Source organism: Atta cephalotes, assembly GCF_000143395.1.
Source record: "Atta cephalotes unplaced genomic scaffold scaffold00007, whole genome shotgun sequence".
NCBI lineage: Eukaryota > Metazoa > Arthropoda > Insecta > Hymenoptera > Formicidae > Atta > Atta cephalotes.
In genome coordinates this window covers 6,512,493-6,534,971 of record NW_012130071.1, presented here as the reverse complement: position 1 = coordinate 6,534,971, position 22,479 = coordinate 6,512,493, and the positions used below count along the sequence as shown (strand labels likewise).

The 22,479-nt window shown below is 31.2% G+C and overlaps 1 protein-coding gene across 1 annotated transcript; it reads left to right on the top strand.

Annotated features, from left to right (window-relative positions):
- The first annotated feature begins 8,827 nt into the window (after nucleotides 1–8,827).
- Nucleotides 8,828–19,689, top strand: LOC105626961 (transcription cofactor vestigial-like protein 4). The gene is made up of 4 exons (XM_012208251.1): nucleotides 8,828–8,885; nucleotides 17,581–17,739; nucleotides 19,230–19,430; nucleotides 19,610–19,689. The coding sequence occupies exons 1-4, from the start codon at nucleotides 8,828–8,830 to the stop codon at nucleotides 19,687–19,689; spliced, it is 498 nt and encodes a 165-aa protein (XP_012063641.1).
- Nucleotides 19,690–22,479: the final 2,790 nt, after the last annotated feature.

The following is a 22,479-nucleotide window of genomic DNA, read 5'->3' as shown; positions in this document are numbered from 1 at the left end:
TTAACGTAACACGGTCGGTACGTACGGTACGGGACGGACGTACGTAAAACCGTAAAACCGTAACCGTACGTCGTCGTCGGTCGGGTGGTAGTCGTCGTACGAGAGAGAGAGAGAGAGAGAGAGAGAGGGGGGGGGGAGAGAAAGACATATATACATCGAAAATTCTCACCGTCGCATTTGCTGATTTGCCAAAGGAATTTCGCAGCAAGTACATGATTTCCACCACATCGAGCGAATTCGTCTTTACGAAATTGTTCTGAAAAAGTCAATCGAGGATGACACTTCCAAAGAGTGTTGTTTCGCGTTTCGGAATTTCGCAGCGATTTTTGCGCTGAGAAATTCATTGCGTTTATCACGATAATTTTCTGCAAATCCAAGTGTGTAATCATACTATTAATAAGTATTATCTTTATATATGAATGTGATTTAGTAGTTTCTCGTAAAGATAATATGATACTGCATAGAAAAATGAATTTATACATTCAAACGTATCAATTAAATCACATCAAGATACTTATTATTATAGTAGGTATTATTATAGTATTATTACAGTACATTTCAATTTGCAGAATAGATCCCAGTTCTATAAATATAAAATTAACTTTAAACTTACAGTTTAACTTATCATTTCCTAATTCTAAGAATTCTTAGAGTAAACAGTATGTTTTTAATTCTTAGAATTAGAAAAAAGATAAATAGTAAGTCTTGTGTGCGTTTCTATCAATATAGATTGACTTTAATCTCTAAATTATCCTTTATTCTTTTTTCTTAAAACTAGAAAAAGATGAAGAGTTAATTGAGTCGAGATTAGATTAGTAGAAACGGGCATAATTGTCTACATTATTTACAATTCGTGCTTCATCGTTTGCAGTTTTACACACGAATCACACAAATTGGCTGATTTTTACACAGACAGGAAAATGTACTAAATTTTAATAACTAATTATTTGAATAGCGCTATAATATAATATTTATTTACAGAAAATAAATATTTACTAAACGATAAAAAGTCATAATTAAATCAATTTAATGATTTTTATAATAAATAAATAAATATATGTTTACATTTAGTAAATATTTAATTAGTAATTTAAACAAATATTAATTAAATGAGTAAGAAACAATGCCTATACCGATCGAAACTGGATTTTATTGTTAGTGCTTTAAATAATTTCATGTGAATTTATATATCACATTTTTGTAGTCTCTTGTACGCTGCTGAAATATTATATTTATTGAAATTTATAATATATTTTTCTCTCAATGGTTTGCATTAACAAATCGCTGAGCTTATAGTAGAACTGCGAGGATGGTGAACAATAAGTGCGAATTCGACAAATCTGCTTATTCGCGCTATTTGCAAATATCATATGATTAACGAATCGCAAGTTATATAGTCTGGTGCTGACTTAGGAGAAACGAGAGAAACTCAGCGCGAAATACCCGCACATGCTCTCTATACGTATCATGAAACCCGAATTCTTTGGCGTTATGGAGATCGTGCGAAATATTGAAATTTTTTTAAATGGTCCTTAAAGAACGATGATTGAAATTCCGCTGCGGAATTCTATTCGGCTCTTTGTCGGAATTGATTTTCAGATATGATTTTTGGATGCGCGATTTTTGCGAATGCAAGAATGATGACTAATTATTCGTGCACAATTTATTTACTGCATTCACGACTTTTCTTCTTACTTTTATCATCATCTTTTTAATTTTATCTCTCTGATATACATTTATATTAACGTAGATTAACTTTCTTCTCGGTTTAACTAACTGTCTTTAATTCTTAAAATTAGAAGGAAATAAAAAGTGAGTTAAACCAAGATTAAAGTTAATCTACTTATTAGTAAAAATAAACATTACGCTTTTTGTGCAAGTGCACAAAATTTAGAAATTTAGAAACTAGAACGTGAAAGAATTGATGATAAGAGAGATCGAATCTGCGAAATTTTAATTGAAGATAAATGTTTCTTAACTACCTTTCTGCCGAGAAGGTAATTTTTAGAAGAAAACTCATAAAATCGGATCAGATATTTAAATAATTTATTTTTCTTATTTTTAACAACATTTGAAACAGGATATATTATATTCTATTTTTTTATTCTTCCTGAAATTGTGATTTTTGCAAGAACACAAAAATTTGAAAATTTAGAAAGCTTAGAAAATTATATCAAATGATTCATGAAAAGTTAAATTTATAGAATCCGGAATTTGTTTTTTTCTAAATGAAAGTAAACGTCTTTTTGAAATTGTGATTTTTGCAAGTATTTGCACACAAAATTTGGAAATTAAAAAGTGCACAGACGATATTTATAAGAGATTAAATCTACGGGAGCACACTGGGCTTTGTTCTCTTCTAAACGAAGGTAGATGTTTCTTGGCTACCTTCTCCTGTGCGAATGTTTTAGTAGAAAGTTTATCACAAAGGCGTATCGATATTTAATTAACTTCTTTGTTTTACTTTTATATTTAATAATATCTGGAATAAAATATATTTGTTTGTTATAACTTTCTTTCTTCTTTTTTGAAATTGCGACTTGTAAGTGCTCAAGATTTGGAAATTTAGAAAGTGTGGACTACAGACGTGTTGATATTTATGACATTAAATCTACGGAAATACATCGGACTTTGTTCTCTTCTTAATCAAGATAAATGTTCTTGCCTACCTTCTTTTGCGAATGAAATATCTGATCTGATTACATGATAAGTTTTAATGGAAAACTCTTCATGAAATCACATCAGAGACACAATATTTAAATAATAATTTTTTCTTTATTTTTAATAACATTTGGAATAAAATACATTTGCTTTTATTTATTCTTTCCTCTTTCTCGCTCTTTCCTAAAATTTCTTTTCGCAAGTACACAAAATTTAGAAATTTAGAAAGTGCAGCAGATATGATACATTTATATATGAAAGATTAAATATATGAAAGCGGACTTTGTCTCTCTAAATAAATGTTTTTTTTTTGGCTACCTTTCTGAGTTGAGTTTTAGCAAAAAATTTCTTATCAAATATAAGATGTATTTAATTTTCTTTTCTTTTTTTAATTTTAAGTAATTAATCTCTTTGTTTCTTTTTTGAAATATACTAAATTATAATATTTCTTCACGCAAAAGCATTTTTATTTTTCCTTCATTTATCGCATATTTTTAATATTCCTACGTTTCGGTAGAAATGCAACGTTTATATTACGGCAAATAGAAGAGAGACGATTAACTCGCTTGACGTTTCGTTCGCGCGTCGGCGCGTAAAAATTCTGAGGAACGCGCTCGCGTTTGGAATTCCATCGGGTTCGTCGAACTTTTCTCAAGTGCCGATCTTTGTTTAGGAAAAAGTTGTTGCAACGCAGTGGAATGTTGATTTGCAATAATCAAACAAACCTTTGTTCTTGAAAATTTTTTTGTTAGCATGCTTTCGCACGTTCCGTTCATTTCTGAAATTTTACCGTGCTTTTTTGTCCGTCATTCTGAATTCTTGTGATTCTTACGATTCACGCTGTCACATATGTACTGCGATGTTTTTCTTGAATGACAATCGATTTCAGTCACTTCGCGGATGTGTATAAATCTATACGATACATCACTTTGTCATTGGACTTTTGCCTGTTTTCCCAGGAACCGTAAAGCATCACGTATTCATTATTCCTTTCTTTTTTGTGATAAAAAGCATTTGTACAAAATATAAAAATTAGTTTCACGTTTTATTATTGGCATATTTTATTAAAGATTTTATTGAGGTTAAATGTGAACAAAATCAGAGAGACAGCTGAGACGAAAAATTTAAATATACAAGTAAACTTTATATAATTTTCATTCGAATTGACGTTTTTTTTATGAGTTCGTCAACGAGAACGTTCGACAAGAAATCTCGATTGGCGGTTTCGAGCTCTCGCGTTCTCGAGTAGTCGCGTGTAAATCGCCCGCATACCACGTGCTATTCAGTGCGTATATATGTATATGTTTGTGAATATACAGGGTGTACGAATTATTCGATGAATCGAAATCGCTTATTTTTTGGACAAAAACTTTCTCAGGAGTTTCTCTAGATGAAAACTTAATTTATGATTTTTAATATTCTGAACAATTAAATCTTTATTAGTATCATGTTAATTTTTTTTACAAACTCTATGTACATTAACGTTACAATAGAAAAATATTTTACTGTTAAAAGAAGTGATTGCTCAGCTTAATTTTTCTCTTTTTAAATTTTAAGTAACGGTTATCTTTAACAAAGAATATTTTCTTGATAATAGTCTTAAAATATACTTATTATAACAAATTAAAAAAAAATCATCATGTACTCAAAACAAAAATTTATTTTCTTTTGAAGAATATTTTACAAAATATGATTGAAGAAGCAGATTTATATAGTCAAATTGATTTTAATTTAATAATTTTGATTGAAGAATTAAATTTGGATTTAGAGAGAGAAAGAGAGAGAATATAGATTTTGAAATTTGATGCTTGTGATAATAGATTTGTGGATACATAAATTTTTAGGCTATTATTCAAAAATTTTACTTTATGCATAATCCGAAAATTCTTAAAATGCATTATTTGAAAATTGTATTGTATATTACATATAAAATTATTATTCTGATATTAATAACGTCATTTCAGCTTGGCTTCAGGAGTGTTTTTTTTTTTTATAAAGATAATAACTTCGGAACATCCTATATGTATTCGATTGAATCTGATTTGGTTAAATAATACATGAGAATCTGTCGATCGAGTGGTTAGATCAGCGTGCGTGACCTTAGTCAAAGGTGTAAAAATTTACTGTCCTTTCTATAAATCACACATCATTAATTCAACACATCATTAATTCTCGATAATCGAATTGAACATTCTAAATTTCCGTTGTAACTTTGATCTATATAAAAATTCAAATTTGTTTAAAATCAAACATCTAAAGTATTTAATCAGTTCCAATCTATTTGATTTTATCGAGATTTATTGTCTGCATCTTTCTAAGTTTTATATTTTTTAAAATATTTCTGATTGGATCATAATTTATTTCATTCATAATTTTTATATAAATTATAGGATAGTTCATAATAAACGAGAAACGAAAAATAATATAAATATAAAGATAAATTTTTGTGGTTCTTTTATTTGGCAATTGAACAAAATTAAATGTATTTAAAATTGATTGAAATAGCAGAAGCTTCGTCGTTTTGTTAAAAATCGATAAAAATTCAATAGAAAGATAAGGCACGTATTATACAAAGTATTATATAACTATTCGAAATGGATTCCGATCGGAATTATTCCATTTTCTTTAGAAAATACAATAGAAATTTAGGGAATAATTGAACAATTTCAATTGGAATTCATTCCGAATAATTTCATGATACGTACTCAGATTCATTCTCGAATGGAAATGTGTCGAAATTGAGAAAGGTTTCTAAGTAAAAATATTCGTAAGTGGATTACAGTTGAATTTCACGTATATGTGTGTTGAAAGGATTACGCCTCCGAATTCCGACGCTTTTACAGCGATTTGTATTTACAAACGCTCGTCTTTTCTCGCACAATGATGTAGCGCAACGACTCTGGCGTTCGCGATACACTTTATTCGGGCCGTCCTTTCGTTTAAATAGCACGCCGACTGACGACGGCCGTTATGATTCATAAAACGTTTACACTGCGCACCACTTGCGTAAAATTGAGAGGAAAAGGCACGGTCGAGGAATGGCGCACCTTTGTAAACCAGATTCATCCTTTCAATCTTATCTCTTTATCACTCAAAAAACTCGACAAATATAACGCGGAATCGGACAATATCTTCTCAGTCGAAAGATTTTCTTCAAAAAAATAAACTCGAAGAGTTTTAATGATAATTTAAATTAATAAAAGCAACTTAAATTTATAAAATTTAGACTTATATATAAGTATATATATATATATATATATATATATATATATAACACATGTATAATAACTATGACAATTAATAATAATCTAACGAAATAATGATTGTTAAGAAAAATTTAATAATGTCTTAATATAAGACATAATTAAAGTTGTAATGTCTAATCTTGTAATCTGAGAATTAAGATTGTAAATTGTGTTTTGAATTATCTATTCATTTTATAATTTCAGTTTTGAGGAAATTGAATATTTTAATTTTTAATGAAAAATTAAAAACAGTTGAATTAATTAAAGGAGAAATGATACGAAGTAAGATGATTTTATCGACTCATGCACAATTCTTTAAAGAGAACGAAGAAAAAGTCAAAATACTAGAAAGAGTAAATCGCGCAAAGCAGTAGGAAAGTGGATAAAAGGTTGTTTATATTGTTATGATGAAATCGTGATGTCGACCGTACGGTAGTGTTGCGAGAAGCAGGAAAAGCACGCGAGGAGAATGAGAAGGAATGAGAGAGGTCGCGATTAAAATAGCAATGGCTTTGAACCAGGCATGAACCTTCCTTTTCATTTTTAAAATCGAAAATATCCCTGTTACTCTTCGTAAAATATTAAAGCGCAAGACGAAAACAATTTTATCAGTACTTTTTTTTTTTTTTAGAAAAAAAATGTTTAATATTAGAGAAGATTCATAAAAAGTAAAAATTAATCATTATTAAAAATTGAATAATATTTTTAAATTCAAGACTTAATAAAAAATTTATTAATAATTTACTTTATAAAAAATTTTCTTGGGAGGAGACTATAATGTTACATATTTTATAGGATATTTGTGAAATATGTTTGAGCAAATTAAATATTTTCGGAGTTGACATGAGTTTTCTTTATGTTACATTTGCAAATTTGGATTATTTTTATTACAAAAATCTATTTATTGTATTCACTCTTTTTTTTATCATTTTGATTTCTTGAAATTAATTAATGCCTTTTAGTTAACATGGATCTTATAGACATCAATAGGTAAGTTACAGATGTTAAATGTATCTTAACATTAACACATTTCGAATTCGGTTCTACTTGCTATTTATTGATTTCTTTTGTCTATCGATAGAAGAAATTCAATTATCACACTGAGAAAAAATAGCCTACATTTAAATATTTATTTGAACATTGCTAAACATTTACTTACAATAAATAAATATTTACTTAATAAAAAGAAATGATTAAATCAAATTAATGTTTTTTGTACCAAATAAAAATATATTTTTCTATTTAATAAATATTTAATTGGTACATACTATTCAAATAAATATTTATTGAAATTTAGGATATATATTTTTTTCTGAATGCATATCTGATTGTTATGTACTTTCACGTAGACTTTACTTAACATTCTAGTTAACGTGTATTATTATAAAGTATATTAGAGTAGAAACAAATCATCAATTAAATTGAATAGTATCTCTTTCACTTAACAAAAAAATTATAATTTTATTGTATATGAAAATTGTGATTATATTTGCTTGAAATGTTATATTTTGTATTGTGTGCGCGCGCGCGCGCGTATGTGTGTGTGTGTGTGTGTGTGTTGTGCAAAATATTTGACCAAGATTTGTTAATGCATTTTTCTAAATCATATCGAATATATTTTAAAACATTGATTCTTCATCAAACACTTTCTTTCCAAATTGTGGATCTTTTAAAAATTCCATCTATATTAATAAAAAGTTTTATCTAATAATTTTTATCTAATAATTATCACGTAGACTTTATTTGCTGTTCTATTTGTGAATTATATATCGTAATAGAATGTCAATATGATTAAATGATAAATAACGATAGCTTCGATAACATTATCTTTTGACGTTAAGTGTATTAATACTATTCATTGTTAATCAATAAATTACATACTTGAAAGTTTATTTCATTGTTCTGGAATTTTTTTTGGATTTTGATGTATAAGTTTCAATTTTTGTAACTTGAGAAGAACGTGATGATTGTACAATTTTCAATTTTTTGACTCGAGAGAAATGTGAGAACTATCAAAAGAAATGAACACATAATTAAATAACTTTTTTTTCTCATAACAATTTTCTTGGTTGATGAGTTTTCTCAGCTATTAGATTAGCAATCGATGTAGTTACCAGTTTTAATGACTATCTGAATCTTGTGACTGTATTTAAATTATTTTCGTATATTTTGTAGCAGTTAAACTCGAATTGTGTCACGAAATTTGTTAGAAAAATCAATCTTAATTAAAATCTACGTAATTATGTACATAATTTAAATATCATTAAATTTAATACAAAAACAGGCTAGTAATCGCTTACAATTTGAAAATTAATAACGCCTACAATATTTTTTTTAACAAGGAAGAATCGATTTTAAATTCCACCGACTGAAAATTCCACAGTGACTGAAAATTGCAGCGATAACGTCGTACATCTAATTAAAGTTTATTAAAGCGATTATCAATCTGCGTTAACGTGCCATATGAACGCGAACGTGTCGATTCCATTGCTAGATACGTCGCGCGAGAAGAGATTCCGCGAGAGGAGTGCCGCGGGGGTGGGGGTCCTCCCACGAGAGGAGGGGGGGGGGGGCGTCGACGGTGAGGGGTCCGCATTCCACAGACAATGTCACGTTTTTTAATCCCCGTTTTACTTTATTTGCGCCGCCTTCAGCCGCGAGGAAGGCCCAAACAGTTAAAGTTCGACTTTTGTCTCTATACAGAGCGCCTGAATTTGCAACGTGGAAACGCAGACGGGCCAAAGACGGCATATCTTTGTCAGAAGAACGACAACGAGGAAGGGGATACCTTCTGTAAAAAGAAGATTTGAAGATCCACGAAGAATTGTAAGGGTGCGCGCGAATTTTGTGTGAGGGTGGCACAAGAGGGAAGGAGAAAAAGAGGAAAAAGAGAAGGAAAGTTTGAACGAACGAAAGAAGAGATGTCTGCCGTCGAGAGTGCCTTGGACGTCCTTTCCAGAGCAGCGACAATGATGCAAGGTCAGTTTATATTTCTTGGAATTTTATTTCGCGATTTATTTTGCATAGATAAACCAGTTTGATAATAGCTACCTAAAATAGATTTAATCTATATACTAAATATTTGTAAGAATAAAATTACATTTGGTTATATTAAATGTTTTGGTTAATATAATCAAATGTAATTTTATTCTTACAAAAATTTAGTATCATCAAACAGTAAAATTGTAAGGATTATGTTTGATTATATTAATCAAAATATTTGATTAAATCTATTTTAGGTAGTTATTACAAAAATTTTATTTTTGGTATTACCAAGCTTTTTTTTCTTCTTGCGAACTTTGACTCTCTCGATAACAAGAGAAATGATAGTATACAATATTTCAAGAAAACTTGATTGAAAAATCATACATTAAATGACAATTATTGTTTTCTAAAATTTTGCAGTAATTTTAGGTTTATATACCAATTATTTAAGTATTCTGAAAGGTAAATGATTAATTACTTTGAGTATTAAAAGTACAACAGTGATTAAAATAAATAGTTAATCACTTAAATTTCTGTAAGGATAATGTTTTTCTTATAAGAACACATAAAAAAAAATATAGTTCTCCTCTCTCATCTTATAGTTCACCGAATAATGCGAGAGTATTGGTGATTTCGTAAAAAATTATTTATGTTAAGTTACGTCATCTCAAAACATTAGAAACTCGGAGATTTTATTATTTCCTGATGACTATCTAAACGAGATGTGAAAAAATATAGTGTTTCGAATACATAAAGCCTATTCTATAGTATGCATTTTGTTTCCTGTTTCTTGCTTTTTACCTCTTGCTTTTTTTCTCTTTGCAATCGATAATTGTATTGCTTGCTACGTATTTCTTGTTTCTTTCGAAATTCGTTAACTTTTATTCGGGCGACATAAAAAACTAGATAAGAAGCAAAAAGACAAGATGTAAAAAATAAGAAAAAGCAAAAAACAGAAAAAGCACATTGTAGAATAGGCTTAAATTTTCGGGCAGTAGTAGAAACGAAAAGCATTTTTTGAATGAATCGTTTCAGTCGGACTCGTTCTATCGTATCGTCATAGAAATTCTTTCACGCTTTTTTCGTGTCTTTTCCATGTCTCACCTATTTAATTTTGCTTTGATCTTTCTCGGGGAAACTCATTTCTTCTATTTTACCGTCAATTTTTCATCCGGAAAATATTAATGTTGTTTGATGGGAATGGAGTATAAAGACATAACTTGACAATGAAATGCAACGCGATCAAATTCTCATGGAATGCACAGACCTCAGAAACGACGACAAAACGACGACTACTCGACGTGCCGTCGGCATTCTTCGCATAATTTGTTCAATAGTCATTCTATATTTCACGCGCGTGCACGACGACATTAACGAAGGCTCGTTCATATGTAAGTTGGATCGCCGTGGGTATCGCTATTATTATCGCGGGCGCCGAGTTATAATGCAACGTGCTATTACCTGACATAAATTCGCGATCGTAACATACTGTCACAAGCCGCGCAATCGTTTTTACATGGAATCGATCGTGTGATCGCGGGTGAGCAATCGCATTCTTTACTTTGTATTCAATTGTCTGCCTTACGAAATCCTCTTAGCAAAATGACCCGAACATTCTGCGCGAATGGTGAAATTAGGAGTGCAGGCGAATACGAGTTTTAATTACAATACAATATTTTTATTAAGTAATTAAATTAATTAAATTAATTATCATTTTAAATTATTGTCTAATCATGTAATGTTGATAAGATGAATAGACAAGAAGAATATTCTTAACATGAAATGTCATTTTTATCATTTTTGTTTCATAACTTTTAAAAAATAATTTTATAATCGTAAAATAATTTTATATTCATAGATTTAAAAAAATAATTCTTTGAGTTAAAAAAAAAGTAAAAAGAAGGGGAGTCAGCACGATATTTAATATATAAAAATGAAAAAAATACTTTAATTATTTACTTTATTCGCAAATAGACATTCTTTAACTTGTGATAATTTTTTATGAAATTAAATAAATTCACTTTCGATGATTGATAGAGTAATTTACTTAACTTTATTTATGATAATAATTTGAAACTTATGTTTTCCAAGCTGTGTCACTTATGGAGTAAGGGAGTGACAATTATAAATGTATAAATTATATTTTTTTATATAATTATCATAATTATATAAATATAATATTTTATGTAATATAATATTTTAATTATATAAATATAATTTATATAATATTTTTTGTTATTCTCTCCAATTCGAGATAATATCGATTGTCTTTGAGATTAAAAGAACATTAATTTGATTCGAATTTGTAATTAATTAAAAATAAGATGATCTCTCTTACTTATTCTTCATAGGATGTATTCAACTGAATTCTAGTCGACTTAAGAACACACGCAATACTTGCAAGTGTCACGATTCCGCATAGGTGCCGTTTATAGTTTCAATTCTACGTATTTGCAGATTGAGTACACGTGTTCAGTTCGAATCGCGCGCGAATGCATTTGCTGATCTCGAATTTTTTATATTCTTCGGCGAAGCGAACATCTTTCGTTTAGACCGATATGTTTTATCAGGAAGTTAGAATGTGCCATGACTATTTAACCCTCTGTTGCATATACATATTTTATACGGTTCGTATTCTATTTCTCGAATAATGAATGCAGAATGATGCAAATGATGTAAATCATGTGCACGAATAAACGAGCATTGAATTACGATCAGTATAATATCGCAAGTTATATTTAATGCAATTACAAAAGTATATGTATAAATAATATCACACTACAAAATATGTAAATAAGAATTATTATTAATGCCTCCATTAAATTTAATATTTTACGGTTGCATTAGTTTGATGCATTTTGAAAATATCTTATATGTGTATACTTTTTTCTGATTTTATGCACAATGATATCCTATAAAAAGATCAGAATTGCAGGGGAAAATTTTATATATATATAAAGGAAGACAGCGCTTTTTTCCCTTTTTTTTCTTTTTTTTACATTCAAATCAATTCGAATCAAACTCGATGTATGATACGCGAATCATATGTAGATATCGAAAGGGTTAAAATAAACACACGCTATCAACCATTCGACGCATTCGCGCGTGCATCGCATCGATGCGTCAGTTGCATCGCGCATATACAGGGTCGTACAAAATTATCGCACGTCTTTTTTTCGAGCCGAATTAGTTTAATTCTAAATCCAATCGATGTATTATAGAAATTAAAACAAAACTTTGTGATTCAAACTAATTTAATTTTAAATCCAGTCAATGTAATTTTTATCTTTAAAAATTAGAAAAAGGAAATTCAAGAGAGTTGTTGACTAAAATTGGCCCTCAGTTTAACGACTTTTACTTTCCGTCGTATTTTTATCACCTTAATAACCTCATCTGCAACGTGTAAATTTCTCAGAACGTTTTTCTTCATTGACTTTCTTGAAACAAGCCATATATGGGCTACATTTAGTTGCTGTTTGCTCTTGAAATTCTTTTATCCTTGTTTATTAAATGTTTAAAAAAGGACAAATGATGCTGATAGATCCTGCGAGTCAAATGGAACGCATTACATCCAATATATATGTTTTAAAAAAACTGCGAATACTCACGCGTTTTTTAGTTCGACTTGGCTTACAGTGTTTCATTAAAAGGAAAAAGAATATCAAGCGCATTAAGTTCATTTTATCAGGTTCTGTGATCAAAGGACATATATGTGAATTTTTGAGTTAATATTCGTAGGTTGGTATTCATAGTCAGATATTATATTAAAACCGTCTTAAGTACAGTCTTAAGATGTCATGAACCAATTAGAGGGTCGCATTAGCGACTTAAGACATTACTTAAGACGGTCTTAAAGTAAGAACCGACTATAAATACCGGCCATAATCAGTTTTTATACTTAAGACAGTTCTTAAGTACACTCTTGAGATATCATAAGGTCGGTATTCATAGTTCATTCTTATAGGTTTTCTACAATAAGCTATTATCTAAGTTTAAAGTATTAAGTTGTAAGAAATTAACCAATCGCAATCGAATGTGAGAAGAATAATTGATCTTGTTTCTCGCAGCTTGAGACTTAAAGCTTAGGTAATGACTTATTGAAGCCCGTTATATTTGAAACTGTCTTAAGTATAAACTAAGAACAGTATTCCTAGTCTTATTCTTATGTTAAGATCATCTTAAGTATTGTCTTAAGATGCTAACATAATATTCTGATTGGCTTATGACTATTCTTAAGACTATTCTTATGTCATAAGGTAATCAGAAGGCTGTATTAGCATCTTAAGACAATACTTAAGATGATCTTAACATAAGAATAAAGGAATATTGTCCTTAGTCTTTGCACACCCAGTATATCGTGTATCTACCTGGTAAAAAGGGAAAGAGAGAAAGAGATAGAGAGGGAGAGGTTGAAAGAAAGAGAAAGCGAGAAAAGAGAGAGACGAGTTGGCTTCCAGCCGAGCGCGCGCGCTTATAGTACCTTATAAATACACGCTTAATTCTCGTCGTATCCATGCAGGATATCCTCGGTGTACAACGCTTGCACGGATGCCAGCATTGCGCGTGTATGCGTGTGTACGTGTAAAAAGCAACCTCCTTCGATCCCACGTGTTGCACGGGGAGAAGGGTGGCGGCGGACGGCGGAGTCGAGGCGGCAGATGAATGAATGAATCTTAAGACAGTCGTGAGTGGCGCATTCACGAAACCGCGAGTGCGCCTTTGAGGGACGAGCTTTTTTTTTTACTGGACCTCGCGGCTTCTCTCCTCGCGTCGTCGCCATTTTCATCCTCGTCGCCGTCGTTCCTCCGCATTGTGCGCATCTCGCAATTGCGTTAAATGTTTCGTTATAAGTGTCGGGTGTTTTTCTGTGCCGCTTAATTTGTTTTCCACATCTCGTCATTTTCGAATTTCCTCGTTTTGTCGCATCTTCCCTTTTTTTCCCCTTGATTCCTGAGTTCTTTCGATTCTCCAGCTCCATGGCGATTCCGCAATCTTTTCTCTGATGTGTCTTACGTCGTTAACGTGATTGTCTGCCCACGATCGAAAGAAACAATAATGTAATGATTCTCAGAAGTAGCTGTGACACTAAAACAGAAAAAATGCCCGGGAAAACAATTTTGAAAAGAAGAGAGATTACACAGTTCTTTCTCTGCAGGAACGAATCTTCACGAGAGTGAAATTTTAAATGGAATTAGCGCGCAGATTCTTCATTTCGAGGATGAAAATAAGTGTGTCGAAAGTAACATCTAAGAATAGTTTTTAACTATTTAATGATTATTTAAGTATTATATCGCCGGTCAAAGGATAGACGCGTATATCGTTTGCGAAATTTCGATCGAGATTTGTGCGAGAGTAGAATCGCAATGCATCGCTAACTGTGATTTGTTTGTGAGAAACTTTATAGAACAAGGAATGCTTAGTTCAAGCAGCTTTTAATTATTAGATAATCGTGCATTATCGATGAAGATAACTTGTTTTATCAGAAATATCATTAATTGAATTTTTTTTAACTCTATTTACGCATCTTCGTTATCATTTGTTTCAATTGTGCGCGTTATTACGTTGTGTGATGAGTATTTTAATCGGAAACTGTATATACATCATTGTAAAAATTAGTCTAAATTGTGCTGTAATATTATTGAACGTGAAGAACATGTGGTGATAGACTGAATCCTCGCAGAAAGAAATATAGTGCGTTTAGGAATGAACTAAATTTTCGACTTGCTCAGGTATTCTGTACCTATCTCATAAGAGAGCACGATCCTGCAGTTTAACTTGGCCATTAATGCTCCTAAGATCAATAAAATGGAGCTCCCATGCAAGAGGAGGCATCTCTGGCAGCCGTGGCTTAATGTCGATAGCCTCCGACTGCCTTGCAAACCAGAAGGTATGTCATTTTGTAAAGCGCGGTGAAAAAACTAAATGAGTGGAGTCAAATAGAAAACGAATAAGAAAAGCTTATTATAAAAAAATTTGAATTTTGAATTCTAAAATTAAAATTTCTTAGTGAAAACAAATTACAATGTTTTTTTTGCGTCATTAATCGGATTTGTTTGACAGAAATAGTATACAGCGATACTTCAAAATGTTTATGCCTACAATTTACAGTCGATTTTTGTTAATGCAAGATGTAAATTAACTTGAATAGTTTTCGAGTTGAAAGGAATGCCATTCGTTCCAGAGTGACAGATACTTTAGGTATGCATTAGTACATACGTTACATTCCAGAAATATAAATAATAATACAAATATTCTACTTAAAATGGATTTTATCAATGAAAAATTTTGTTGAAATCTCAGAATGTAAATACATATATCTTATTACTATTTGACTTGGTATCTAATGGTATATTTACTGAAAGAAAAATATTTGGTATTTGTGGTATTTGTGGTATTTGTGGTATTTGTGATTAAGATTGCATGATAAAATAATTGATGAATGATTAGGAGCTCCATTTTTTTATAATTATTACTAGTATAATGTTAGTAATAATAATTATTTTTATGGTTTTACCAATAATAATATAATTGATACTGAAAATGACTATAAAGTATGGTAATTGCAATAATTTTTTTCTCTCAGTGTATTGAAATTATAGACTTATCCACGTCTTTCATCCTACATTGATCAATTTGAAAATTAAAATATTAAAATAATGCAGCAATTTCCGCCGACATTTTCTCTAAACAAGGATTCCCGCAAATTAATTCCAAATATTTTAAGATTAAAATTTTGATAATAATTGCCGTCGCACATCGCATTTTTCGGAATTGTTTTAAGATTCGCAAATTTACGCAAATAATTTTATGACATATTCCCCCGTTTGGAGTTCGACTCTTCAGTTTTCTATTTTAGTGTTTGATTTTACCTTTGGCAATTACAAGATAATGCTATAAATAATAAAGTATTATTAATAAAATATGCGTTAATAAATTATGTAATTAAAGATATATGTCGAACGTCAAGCGATGTCGTAAGAGTGCTTTGTTCCTCTCATCAAATTTTGTTTTACGGACTAAAGAAGACTTTCGGTTTTCCTGATTCCTTATCTGCTGGATTGGTTCAACAGCGAAAATGTCGAATTGCCCTATGATTTGGAGTCATAAAGGGACGAGACTCATGTGCGCGTTCGTTAATTATCAGCAGCACATATCGAGAAGTTAACTGACTCTTGAAGCAACCCTTCCGTCCCGCTTCTGTTCATCTCAACGGTCCATTCATCTTTTCCCTGCGATACACGTCTCTCTAAACCAGTTTCGCCATCTTGACGATCCTCTCACGGCTATTAGGCACTTCCTGCCCATCCTGAGAACCGAACTTGTTTTTACTACTCTCTTCCTTCGTCCTTCCTTCGTTGTCCTCTTTCTCATCCTCCTTTTCGCTCTTTCTCGATCGATCGTAAAGGGTTGTCTCGCGTTTGACTGACTTTCCAATTTTAGATATCTCGCTGCACAGAAATAGAGACGACCCTCGCGATTTCCGATAGATTTCGATCAATAACGCTACTCATCGTGAAGTGTAGTAAATAGATGTAAAAGAGGAATTCTAGATATATGTGCTGGCTTACTACACATTACTACACTGAAAAAAAAATATAGTTAATTTTAATAAATATTAAGTGTGGGAAAAAAGTTCGTGACGTTTTTTTTAATGCCATCTAATGGGAAAAACGCCACGAACTTTTTCTCACACCTAATATTTAGTTCAATACTGCCAACTAAACATTTATTTACAGTAAATAAATACTTGTTCAATAACAAAAATTATTGTTAAATTAAATTAACATTTCTTGTATCAAATAAATATATCTTTATATTTAATAAATATTCAATTGGCAGTATTCAATTAAATATTTATTAAAATTGACTATATTTTTTTCAGTGTAGCGAAAGTTGCGGAACATAAACGAAGGTCGGTACAGTATGATTGATGTATATCAGATTTGCTACTTCCTTTTCATGTATACGAATGCTTTTGCTTATATATTCTCTTATCCAAACGGACAATACCAAACAAAAATATTTACAGCCAATTTAGTCACTTCCTTACGTTTCCCGTTCCTCTCTTTACTCTCCACCGAGGTCCCCACTTTGTGACTGCCGAATAACATTGACATTCCTCGCATTCAGTTTTATAGCCCAACAATGACAGGGAAAACGTTAGTTTTCTTCGGAAGTTCAATGCGTACATTTCGTGTTTAACTCGAAGGCGTAGTTTGTCACTACATATCGCTTAAATTAAAACGAAAAGGTTAGAAGTCCAGGATAAATCTAACTCAGAACGAAACATTAGTAAAGTAGACATCCTCGTTATAGCAAATTGAACGCGATCGATATAATAAATAATCAAGATGACGAAGAAAATTCTTCGTGATCTATCTAGATAAGGCCTGTCCAATTTGAGCTCCGGGACCAAAAGGCAAAGCCATGCAGATGCAGAAAATTCAATGTGGATAAGATTTCGGGTACTGTAAAATATTGTGTTGATACGCATCTGAGTGACACTTATCAATACTTTACAGTCCCTGAAATCTTACATTCTTTTGCTTCGAAGATTTGGCGTTTTCTGGAGCTGAAATTGGACAAGTCTGATCTAGAATATCTATTTGGACTGATAGAGCCGATCGTTTTTCTCAGAATTTCAATCTCAAAGAATAACGTCGTTTATAACGATGTCTTCGTATTGCAGAGGAGAGATCGAAGGTGACGAATCTGCATCGAAAACCAAGCAGTGCCTGGCGTAAGGACCGTAGGAGAGATCCGATTCAGAGCGAAGCGTTGGACATGTCGAGAACGAATAATCATCACAACAGACCGAGTGTGATCGTTCCTCCTACGACGCAAGTTGGTAAGCAGTCGTTAATAATGATTAATCCCTGAAAAGAAAAAAGATGTAATTAATATCTTTTTGGATATTGATTAATAAAGTGCAAGTCAAAATTTTGACGGAAGACAATTTTTCGTGTTACGTGACTGATGACGAAAAATTTCGATCTTAGAATTTCAGTCTCGAACATGCGAGAAACTTACCATATGTCAAGTTACATAATTCTATACTGCGAATGAATGAAGATTTAATTTCAATTCATGTGGAGAAATAAATATAAAGTTTCAAGGTTGAAAAAACTGATAGATTGACATTTCAATTGAATCCATATTTTCTTTAGTAAGTTATTATTTTTATTAATTTTCATTTAACTTTTCAAAAGAATAAAATAAAGTGATTTGTATGTTTATATTAATGTTGAAATGAAGATATATTGTAATTACGAAACGATTAAATATTGAACATTGTGAAATCCGAATTAATATTTTTAGCAAATGGATAGCGCAATATTCGTTCGCTCGAATTCTAGTATAATGTAAACTAATCGGATTTTAACAATTAAATTTTATCGTTATTACATGACACATTTTATATAAAAAATAAATTTGCTTACTTTAACTAATCTTATCTCTTAGAGTTTCAAACTATTCGAAATATTTTTACCGATTTGGTTCGACTAATAATGGATATTCTGACCGAGTCGTCATTGGGCATTTCCTCTAAGTTCCCATTGTCGTCAGGGGTGTCTGTGTAGGGTGTGTTTTATGACAATGCACCGCCTGCTGCACCGGGATGCTGTACAGATGCGAAGTACTTTTCAATGGAAATACAGTTAATCTCCTAATAGCAAACGTGACATTCCTTATATGTTAACGTTATTTTCCTAAAACATTCATCATCATATTAGTTATAAATTGAGTTACAGACGGAATTAATGCTGTAACGGATATTCATTTATAATATGATAATAGTGTGGTAAATTTATCATTTATAGAAATTTATTTTTTTATACTAGAAATAATAATGGTTTTATATATCTGATAGATCATGTAAAATATTATTTAAGTAATTAAAACGTCATTAATATTAAATATAACATTATTATTTTATCATTATTTTAATAATGATATCATATTATATTATATTTTTCTCTTTTTCTCTCTCTCTCTTTAATCTAATCGAAAAATCTACTTTGAAGAGAATGTTGAATTTTCTAAATTCTTGTTGAAAATTGCTTAATTTGTTTACATATATATTCATGACTTTTATATTTTTCATTTAAAATCCTTTTTTAAAATTATATCTACTTTTGTAATTTATTAATTTTCATATTACATATAAAATATTACAGTAATTAGCTAAAATATAATTATAATAATGTATCATTATGGCATTTTCATAACGATATAAGATTTCTTTAATCTAATCGCTAAAACGGTGAAAATAACGTTTAATTAGGATTGACGTACAATTATTGAGATATGATAAAAAACTTATCCATCTTTTTTCAGGTATTACAATCGAGGACTCTGCTATGACATCGACGACGTCTGCCACGGCTTCAGGCGGACAGAGGACCATTATCAGAACGACGGGTGGCGTTTGTGTTAGTGATCCCGCGATCGATGAGCATTTCAAGCGGTCTCTGGGTCCGAAAAAGTACGCGGCTGTCTTCAACGCCACTACTACGGACAAGGAAACTGGTCTGAGTGGTAAATACAGATACAAATATTAAACATATGTTCCGTAAAAGATAAAATAGACATTCTGGATTCAACATGGCCCGGTTTTGGATGATAATATCTTCCATGGTCCAAGCTGGACTAATCTGGATTCAGTCTTGTCTTAGCTTCGTCTTAGTTTGGACCCGTCTTAAGCATTCTTTGCGTAGTTGACGATCACTTTGCAAAAGCACTCGGCGAGACTTGGACAAGGCTTCAGGCAACCAATCGAACTAAGGACTCCACCTAACCACCGGATAGACTTGCCAGAAATCTTGTCATCCTACTTGTCATCGTCCTCGTCGTTGTCCTCATCGTCGTTTGACGATTGTGGTAACTTACTCGGGTGAAATCGTTCCGCTAAATATACATTAATAATAAGTCGTAATCAATAAGAATTAGCTGAATTCGCGACTATATTCGAGGAATCTGCGTCCAAGTAAAACTACAATTAGAGCAGGCCTGTTCAATTTAAGTTTCGAAACCAAAACGCAATACCATCGTAAAAAATTCAATATAATTTTAGGAACTATAAACTATTGATAAGCGTCACTTAGATGCGAATCGTAAACACTTTACAGTGTAAAGTTTTACCGAAATCTTACATTGAATTTTTTTGCGTCGATGGCTTTGCGTTTTGGCTCCAGAGTTCAAATTGAACAGACCTGAATTAGAGGATAAATAAAGGAAATAAACGCACACGTCAGGATACAATTTTATAAAAATGCAAGATCTTCAAATTGGATTTTCGTATTGATTTCGACATTTCAGGAAAAAGCATATAAGTAAATAATTCAAAAATGATAGACTAAGAAATCACTAAGTATCTAGTAGTTCAGATATTAAGTTACATCTTTTACAAATGAATTTCAAATCTAGTTTTTATTTATTATAAATAAATTAAAATCCGGATTATAATTTTTCTTATATCCGACTTATATATATGTTTCTTTATTCGATTTATATATTTTTTTCTTTTTTATTAAGTGTCTTGTAAAATCATACACTTATATACTTTTTCCATCTAAATTTTTTCATAGACATTTTGTTTTAATTGGTACGTACTGCGTTCTATAAGGAGGGTATCAAGTGTCCTTGATCTTCTCGCTTTTCAACTGTGCTCGTTGTTGTCGCTTTTTCGTCAAACACGCGTATAAGACATCAAGAGGGTTGGCCTGTATTTTGTACGTTGTTTTTTATACGGGCGAATTTAATATTATTGTATATAGGCACACATATTCCTTTATTATGCCATCGCCACAGTCATTACCGTATAGTTCCGAGTTGTGTATGAATATAAAGTTATTTATTATAATGTTTCATACTTCCTCGCAAAGTATAGTATGTTTATACTTATATATGTGTATGTAATATTTACTTATTGTTAATAAGCGTATAACATTACACTCGTGGAAAATAATGATATGGTCCCTCCTACAAATAGTTTCAATAAAATATCAGCTATTTTTTTTATAATTCGATCATATATAATACAATTCGTCAACTGAATGCTCGATCGCATATCGTGAAATTTTTTCTTTTAAATTAATAACAGAGCTATTAATCACCATGAATAAATTTGACAATTAAAAATAATAATTTATTATTGTAACTATTGCTTCATCATTCATTGCATCTTTATTTTAATCCTGGTTTTTTGTTAATAACAGCAGTTTTGCTGATGTCTAATCTTTTGCAAGCTACTATAGTCTTTTGTATTACATTTTATGTTTATTACTCTGTTAACATGTAGTCTTTTCATAGAGCTTTGCAATAAAGTAAATTAAATTAATTTACACAATCTGTTGTGTATTTAATTCATAAAGCAGAAATGTGTCGCGTGGGCAAAATAATTTAGACAACTGTGACGATTTTAATTCATCCCAACTAGGGGGGGGGGGTCGGATCATTGACCATGGGTGCATATATATTATAATAACGACCGTTATGCCAGAGAAATCTCCTGGTCAGTGAGACTTACGGGAAGCGAGTAGACACAACTACATAATTTAACAAAGCAGAGCACCACGTTAGTGAATCGAATAAATATCATGTAAGTGTCACGTCTTTGAGCCACGGTGTTGCTCAAAGCTGTAAAGAGAAAAATAATCGAAAATATGTACAGGCAAACGATGATTACAATGATGTATGAAGAAGATTAAAGGGAAAAGATGTTTAATTATTTTCGTGCGTTAATTTCTATCCTATCTTTCTCGATTCCTCGGTGGGACAATTGCACCCGCAAAGAACGATCCTGTTTTGCTCCGCACCCTAATTGCCGAATGCTAAGAAGAGTAGTACTGATTTCTAATGGTGCTAGGAAGTCCAGCACATACCCCAGCACGCACAGAAGTCAGTACCTCTACTTTCTTATATGTGAAAATTCTATTGCTCTCTATCGTTGTAAAGTGCGTTGCGTAAATTAATAGCGAGTTTTCAAGTAAAATTATCTCGAAAGCCTTACTACGAAGTGATGTTCAGTGCAGATTCAAGTATCTGAAAAACTTTCTCTTTACGATATTGAATGATATCAAATATAATTAATATAACCAATTGTTTGGTTTTTTATAAATTTTATTACTAAATAATAATTATTAAATACTTAAAAAAATAAAATTATTTTTGATTACATTAATATAATCGAACTTTTGATTGAAATTATTTCACTTATCATTTAGTAACTATTCTTTTTTCACATTACACTGCATTGAACAATTCTTGAAACCTATTTTGTGTCTTCGAATGCGAAGAAATTGATTTTGTATAATAGAATGTTTCAATTTCTATTGATTGAATTATCCCTCGTGATGCTATACGTACCTCTTTTCGATATAGTTCAGTAGGTTTTCATCCCGTTTCGGAGATTTCGACTGGTTAAGGAAGATGTGATCGGTATCTTTCCAGGCGAATAATGAGAAGAACGAACGGGGACGTATTTCAAGTGCGAGAAAGCGCGATGGTTGGGCCCAGATGGGATTTACTTCCAGAAATTCACGCTCTTTCCCCTTTGCAATCTAGAACGCGATCAATGGCGAATGGT

What these genes read in the sequence shown, in the direction of transcription:
- LOC105626961 (XM_012208251.1), top strand. Translation starts at nt 8,828, where the DNA reads ATGTCTGCCGTCGAGAGTGCCTTGGACGTCCTTTCCAGAGCAGCGACA. An exon ending in AGCAGCGACAATGATGCAAG is followed by an intron (nt 8,886 to 17,580) that starts GTCAGTTTATAT and finishes TTCGTATTGCAG; the next exon opens with AGGAGAGATCGAAGGTGACG. An exon ending in CAAGGAAACTGGTCTGAGTG is followed by an intron (nt 19,431 to 19,609) that starts GTAAATACAGAT and finishes TTCTTTGCGTAG; the next exon opens with TTGACGATCACTTTGCAAAA.